This window comes from Cibotium barometz, chromosome 7 (assembly GCF_041138505.1).
Source record: "Cibotium barometz isolate CiBa-2024 chromosome 7, ASM4113850v1, whole genome shotgun sequence".
NCBI classification, from domain to species: domain Eukaryota; kingdom Viridiplantae; phylum Streptophyta; class Polypodiopsida; order Cyatheales; family Cibotiaceae; genus Cibotium; species Cibotium barometz.
The window spans coordinates 48420229-48427398 of record NC_141052.1 but is presented as its reverse complement, the minus strand read 5'-3'; the positions used below and the strand labels follow the sequence as shown (position 1 = coordinate 48427398).

General features: G+C 45.6%; 1 protein-coding gene and 1 pseudogene across 1 annotated transcript; both read left to right on the top strand.

Annotated features, from left to right (window-relative positions):
* The first annotated feature begins 1578 nt into the window (after positions 1-1578).
* LOC147637111 (uncharacterized) lies at positions 1579-2824 on the top strand (annotated as a pseudogene).
* Positions 2825-3445: 621 nt separating this feature from the next.
* Positions 3446-6661, top strand: LOC147637110 (uncharacterized). Its single transcript, XM_086801005.1, has 2 exons — positions 3446-4381; positions 4496-6661. The coding sequence occupies exons 1-2, from the start codon at positions 3446-3448 to the stop codon at positions 6659-6661; spliced, it is 3102 nt and encodes a 1033-aa protein (XP_086657131.1).
* The last annotated feature ends 509 nt before the right edge of the window (positions 6662-7170 follow it).

The window sequence follows — 7170 nt, the reverse complement described above, 5'->3', positions numbered from 1 at the left end:
CAGTAGTACATGTTAGATGACCTTCGGGCCACCGTTCTCCCACTCTCTCTATTTGCAATGTTCATCTCTATCTTACATTGCACAGTTTTGCACCCATCACAGTTGAGCACAGTGATTGTTTCTTTGTGTTCTTTCTAAGTTGTTTTCGGCAAGTGGGCACACCAGCCCTTCTACCTTAGTCTATGTGTGAGTGTAAAAAACTTGAAGCTTAAGAGTGGAAACATGCTCCCTTAACATTCCTTCTACCTTTGTAGATGTGCACTGTGTGAGTGTGAAGATGCGAAACTAAAGAGTGCACACATGCTCTCATACCAACCCTTCTACCTTTAATGTGTGTTGAGTGTAAGAATTGTGAGGCTTAGGAGTGGACACATGCTCTCTTGCTGGCCTCTCTACCTTGGAATGTGTGTGGTTGAAGAAATGTGAAGCCAAAAAGTGGGCATATGCTCCCTCTTGCAGGCCCTTCTACCTTTGTGTGAGGGGAAAATGCTCTCTCATCAGCCCCTCTACCTAAGTATGCGTGTGTAAGAAATATGTAAGCATGCGTATGTAAGAAATATTAAGGAATTGCAAAATTATTTTTCTGTAATGACATTTAACATCCCCTCTAATGTAAGAAATGCAAAAGTTAATAAAGAGTGGCCACATGCTCTCTTGCCAGCCGTTCCACCTTAGTATGTGTGTGAGTGTAAGAAATCTACAGTTGATTGTGAGAAATGTGAAGCTAAAGACTTTCTCATGTCAAAGGGCTCTCTCTCTCTCTCTCTCTCTCTCTCTCTCTCTCTCCACACACACACACACAGTGAACACATACTCTACCATCCCCTCTACTGTGCTTTTCTTTTTGTCATTGAACATATGCACACATACATACATACACAAGCAGGACACGCACACACACGTGCAGGTTCCATTTGGGCTAAACTGTATGTGTGTGTGTGTGTGTGTGGTGTGTGTGTGTGTGTGTGTGTGTGAGAGAGAGAGTGTGTGGTGTAGCTTGTGGCCTGCGACCTGCTTGTCTGCTCAACGTGCTCGCCTGCTCGTCTAGGACTTGCGACCTGCACGTCTTCTTCTTGCGACGTGCTTATTGCAACCTGCACGTCTGCTTCTTGTAATCTACAGCATCACCTGTTAATTTCTGCCTTTCGATTCTCTTCTCTGTACATCCCCTTCTGAGTGTGTGTGTGTGTGAGAGAGAGGCATTGGTGTGTGTGTAGCAGAGGATTGGCGCTCGCCTGCGACCCTGCGACCCTGTTCGCCTGCGAAAAAAGCTTGTGTGTGTGGTGCGCTCGCCTGCGACCCTGTTCGACTGCTCGCCTGCTCGCCTGCGACCCTGTTCGCCTGCGACTCTACTCGCTTGTGAGCCTGCGACTCTGTTCGCCTGCGAACCTGCGACTGTCTTCGCCTGCGTCTCTGCTCGACTCTGCTCGCCACTTACTTGTCTGATAAAGTCGGCAACCACTTGTAAGAATCTGTCCAGCGACAGCCAGTATTAGGGTTTCTACTTCATTTGGGGCTTGCAGCAGATTCGGCCAGTGGTACTGCAACAGCAATAGGGCTTATAGCAGTTCTGGGGTTTATAGAAAATTTAAGGTGTGCATGATGGAATCACCTGAGCTGGCCATCTATAAGCGTCGGAAAGCTATGAACACCTCGAATTTAGATGCCATGTCTTTGATTAAGGAATGCCTGCATGAGGATTTCGAAGAAGCAAGATGTGCTTGGGAAGGACCTGCTCCAGTCACAGAAGTGCGTATTCCGGTGCAGGAGCTCATGGATCCGGTTGCGCAGTATGCATTGAATGCAGTGATTCTCTTTTTCCCGGGCAAGATGCCTAGTGCACAGGATGTGGGACAATGGGTTGATTTCTTGCTGAAGCGTCAAGCAGTCCGGGGTGTTTATTTTGGAGCAAGAGGATTCTATGAGGTCTTGTTAGCAGACATGGAAGCTAGAGATGCTTTGTTGGAAATGTCTCCCCTCTTCTTCAATACGCAAATGACTCATGTTCTTCCCTGGGCTCTTACTAAAGATTATCAGAGCCTTATTCGACATAAGTGCCCGGTTTGGGTTGAAGTGGTGGATTTTCCTCGTACTTGGCGTCATTTTCTTCCTTTGTTGGCTGCTCAATTGGGCAAAGTGATTTGCCCCCCGAAGTTGGATGCCAATACAAATCGTTTTTGTATTCTATGGGACACTGATCTTCCTGCTCCTACGGGCATTACCGTTGATTCTGGGGACACAGTGGTCGGAAAGCGACCATTCAAGCTTAAATGGGGGAAATTTGCCAATTCCTGTTTTCGCTGTGGCAAATTTGGTCATATGCAATCTGAATGTTCTGAACCAAATCTACAACCCCCTCCTTCGGCTGTCCCTACCCCTCAGACTCCTCCTCCAGCGAAATGCACAATCTAAAGGTGCTTCCGCATCCACATCAACAACTGGACTAAATAAAGGTAAAGGGAAGCAGTCTCAAATGCCAAGTGTTCCTGCTTCCCCGAACATCAAAGACAAGGGCAAAGAGAAGCTTCCTGCTACTCAGGCGTGGATAGTACCCAAGAAAACTGTCAAAGCACGTACTCTACCATCTTCTCGCAATTATGTGCCCCCCTTGAAGAATGTTGCTCAGCAAAAACTGCCTTGTAATGATAACTCTTCCTTGGCACAAGCCTGGGATAAAGTTGTTCGATCTTATAAGGAAGTAGTTACAGGGGGCACCGCTTCAGCGTCGGAAGGCCATCACTTGTTTCCTCCACATTCGAGTTTTGATTTGGCAGCCGATGTTTCCGCGACAGATGCGGATGTGCCCATGGGCACGAGTTCTTAAGCTTTCTGTTGGTTTTCTCGCCCACTGTATATACCATTTAAGATGCATAGTTCTATACATTGCATTTCATATAATGTGCGTGGATTATGCAATCAGGATAAATGGAGGCTAATCTGGCACTATGTACATACTTGCAAAGCAGATATTGTTGTTCTTCAAGAGCATAATCAGCATAATTTTGCCGGACAAACTTCCTATTTTGCGGGATATTGGATAGCTTATGCAGGATCCGCTGGATACTCTGGAGTGCTGATGCTTGTTCGCCATGAATTATTTCCCATGTTGGTATTCAATGATCCAGCTGGCAGATGGATGGTCATTCAATGTATTATCAATGGGGAAGTTTTTGAGTTTGGTGGTGTGTATGCATACACAGCCTCTACTGACAGGGCTCGTTTGTGGCATGCCATCTCCTCTTATTGTTGGCGTTCTAATGCATTTCTTTGTGGTGATTTTAATAATGCTCCAAATCATGTGGATAATACTACTGGCCATTCTCACATGCTTCATGTGGAACGACAAGCTTGGGATCTTTTTCAGCACACATGTAATGCCTTGGATTTGTGGCCTCTGTTGCAAGCCAATGATCCAGGATTCACATTTCAGCATAACGCTCGATCAATGTATCGTGCTCGTCTGGACCGATGGTATCTCTTTCAGATGCAGCAGTATGATGATTTTGTATGTGATATGTGGATTGATTACTCCTTGTGTCTCTCGGATCATGCTCCGATATGCTTGAAAATACAATTCGGTTCATGTTCTGCCAATGATTCATTAACTAGAAAGAGACTTCTGCATGTCAATAATGCTTATCTTAAGCATGAGGTTTTTCGCAATCTGATTGTGGATATTATTTCGCCATTGATCTCTCAAATGCATGTTGATATGAACACAGCATGGTTTCGTTTTGTTATGCGGGTTCAATGTGTGATCCAGGATTATGGCAGACACTATTTATCACATTTCAGAGAGCAAGTTCAACAGGCCAAAGGCACTTGTCAAAGTTTGATGCATCTGGCTAACACTTCATCTCTTACTGAAATCCAGATGACAGAGTTGCTTTCTGCTCGTGCTTTGTTGCATCGTAATGATGAGAGAAAATTGGCAAAGTGGCAGACTAGAGCTCGCCAAAAGGCTATAGCGGATAAAGGATGCACTTCTAAACAATTCTTTCGTCATCTTCATCTTTCCAGGCAGTCTCAAACTATTAAGAGGATTAAACTCCCGACTGGTGATTGGACTAACTCTCGTGTGGGGCTTGCACGGGCCATGGAATCTCATTATGGCAAGATTTTTGAGGCCTCTTCTCTCACGCAGGAAGGTCGAGAGGCTCGTTGCCTGTTTTTATCTCAAGTTGCACCGATTTTATCGGCGCACCAGGCTCAACTTTTGGAAGCCGCCTTCACGGAAACAGAATTGTATGCCAGTTTGTGTGATTTGGGCCGTTGGAAATCTCCCGGTTGGGATGGCCTTACTGTAGAATTTTTCTTGTCGTTTTGGCACTACCTGGATCAGCCACTATTGTTAATGATAAACAGGGCATGGGAGCAACAGGTTTTGCCTTCATCTTGGAAAGAAGGCTTGCTCAAGTTGATTCCAAAGCAAGCACTTTGTGAAGAGTTCTCGCAATGGAGGCCGATTACGCTCATGCCTGTGGTTTATAAATAGCTGGCTAAAATGCTTGTCAATAGACTTAAAGGGTTTTTGCATGATGGTTTGCATCCATCTCAGTATGGCTTCATTCCACGAAGGCAAATTACTGATAATCTAGCAAATGTCATCATTGGCATGGAGTATGCCAAATACACTCGACAAGATGTATTGGTCATGCAGGTTGACATTGAAAAGGCATTTGACACTGTTCTTTGGGATTACATTGCAGATACCATGCTTCGGCTGGGATTTGGGCCTAAGCTATCCTCTGTGGTTTATTTCTTGTATGCTGACAGTACCTCTGCCGGTTTGTTGGATGGTTTTCTCACAGATCCTTGGCATTTGGGACGTTCGGTAAGGCAAGGTTGTCCTCTCAGTGCTTTGCTTTATGCGATTGCTACTCATCCCCTGCTTATGTACTTGGAATCTTTGACTTCGTCTGGAAGATTGCAGGGCTTGAAATTACCCTCTGGGAAACATTTTATTGCACAAGCTTATGCAGATGATTCTCTCTTTATGCCCCGCAATCACCAAGATGATGTGGAACAAATTATGCATACTCTTCATTTGTTTGGATTGGCAGCAGGCCTCAAAGTGAATTTTCGTAAATCCAAACTACTGGCTCTGACTGAGTATGATTGGCATAAGCTGCTTTGGCCAGGCGAACTTGTTCCTCCGAACATTATAGTTCGTCATTTGGGTTATCCGCTGGGTTGGACTGTATCGGCTACACGGAAATTGGATTGGGTAGCCGAGCGCTTGCACTCCAAGTTACATTATTGGAAGTTGTCCACTTGGCCGCTTCATGTGCGTCTTAGAATTGTGCAATGCATTCTTGTAGCTTATGTGCAGTTTTATCTACCTTTGTTATATTGGTCTCAATCCCGCTTAAAGTCCCTTATGTCAAGTATATTGGCGCATTTCTGGCGCACTTCATCTCGTGGAAAGGGCCTCAGATTGTTATCCATGGACAAGTTATGCTCTCCTAAGCGCCTTGGAGGCCTGAATATTTTGGATTTGAGACGTCATGTTTTGGCTAGGGAAGCTATGCTTTTGCCGGTTTTGTTGGATCAGCAGCAACCCTGGACTCTCATGGTGTCCCATTTGTGTCGGCATATTGTCACGCCGTTCTATGGTCATTGGCAACCCACATACTGGGATCTTATATGTGGAAAACTTGAAGGACACATTCCGGGATGTCCTTTCACTTCTTCTCTCATTATTGATTGGAAGGAAGTTACTTCACATACGATATGGCATGGTTCCCGATCTTTGATGGGCAATTCCCTGCGGCTAGAGAGTTTGCATTGGAGTCGTGTATTTTCTTCCACTTTGGTTGACCGTTCACCTCGTCAGGCATATTTTCTATCTCAAAAAGGAATTTGTCAGATACATCAGGTGGTGGATGACACTGGTCAGGTTCTTTCCTTCTCTGTTGCGGCGGATCGTTTTCAATTGGGATCCCATTATTCTCATCTTTGGACAGAAATTCAGCGGATGATTGCTGATATTTCTCCTTTACCTCCCTTGAATGTGGATTCCCGTCTATCTGATTGGAATCTTGGAACCACTGCTATGAAATGTATTTCAGCTGGGACAGTTTATGCCCTCTTGCAATCGGATGCATGGATAGTCAGACATGGTAATCAGCTATGGTCTCTCTCCAAATCTTCAATGTGGTGGAAACGTACATTGTTTCGCATTTGGAAAAGTCATCTGCCTCTTAAAGAACGCATGTTCTTGTGGCGCTGTTTGGTTGGTGCTCTTCCTGTTGGTAGCTTGTTACATGCACGTCATATTGCGCCTTCACGTTGTGTCCGATGTAAAGCTACTGAGGAGACTGTCCCACATTTACTATGGGGTTGCGTATGCTCCAGATCGTTCATTCGCCGGGTCTCGACTGCTCTTCGCCTTCGTTTCCCTTCGGGCATTTTTCACAGATGCTTTTGGCTTTTTGGGGTGTTACAAGCATCACAGTCTCAGTTTGCTGTATTTTTCAGCTGGGTCCGATTCTGGGTCTTTTGGACCATATGGCATGTTCGGAACAACCTCATGTTCCAAGCCAATGACATTGTTCCCTTCCATTACTTCAAGTTCTCGCTTGGTCATGCGCTTCATTTTGCTTATGATGCTGGGGACATCACTCTTGATGCTTACAGGATTTACTTTGATTGCTTCTAGGTAGTGAAGCCTATAGTTACTCTTCTTTTTCTGGGTTTTCCTCGCTTAGAGGTTTCCCATTTGTAAATAAAAAGTGTGGTCTTTTTGGTGGGTTTTCCTCGTTTTGAGGTTTCCCACCTGTAATTAATGACAGAAGCTTTACAAAAAAAAAAATGTGTGTGTGTGTGTGAGAGAGAGAGAGAGAGAGAGAGAGACATGGGAAGCTAAAGAGAGAGGGGAAATGGGCACTGTACCTGCAAAGGAGTTATGGACTTGGAGGGTAGGGCCCAACATGGTGAGGGTAGAGTTAGGCTGGGGGGTAGCAACAGGAGCGGACCCATCTGGAAGAGGAGCCGCAGCGACGCCTACAGGCGCATTGTTGGGAGGAGCGGAGACGCCGGCGCTCATGATGAGAGACCTGCCTCGTTTGCCAGGCCCTGTCATGCCCACTCCTGCTCCGCCCCCTCCCATCGGCCCTGCCATCATCCCCTTTCCTTTCCGAGCTTCAGGGTTATTTTGGCTCTACCTTT

Excerpts from the sequence above, each read along its gene's own strand:
- LOC147637110 (XM_086801005.1), top strand. The coding sequence starts at position 3,446 with ATGTATCGTGCTCGTCTGGACCGATGGTATCTCTTTCAGATGCAGCAG. Across the intron at positions 4,382-4,495 it reads ACAGGGCATGGGAGCAACAG|CTGGCTAAAATGCTTGTCAA; the intron begins GTTTTGCCTTCA and ends GTTTATAAATAG.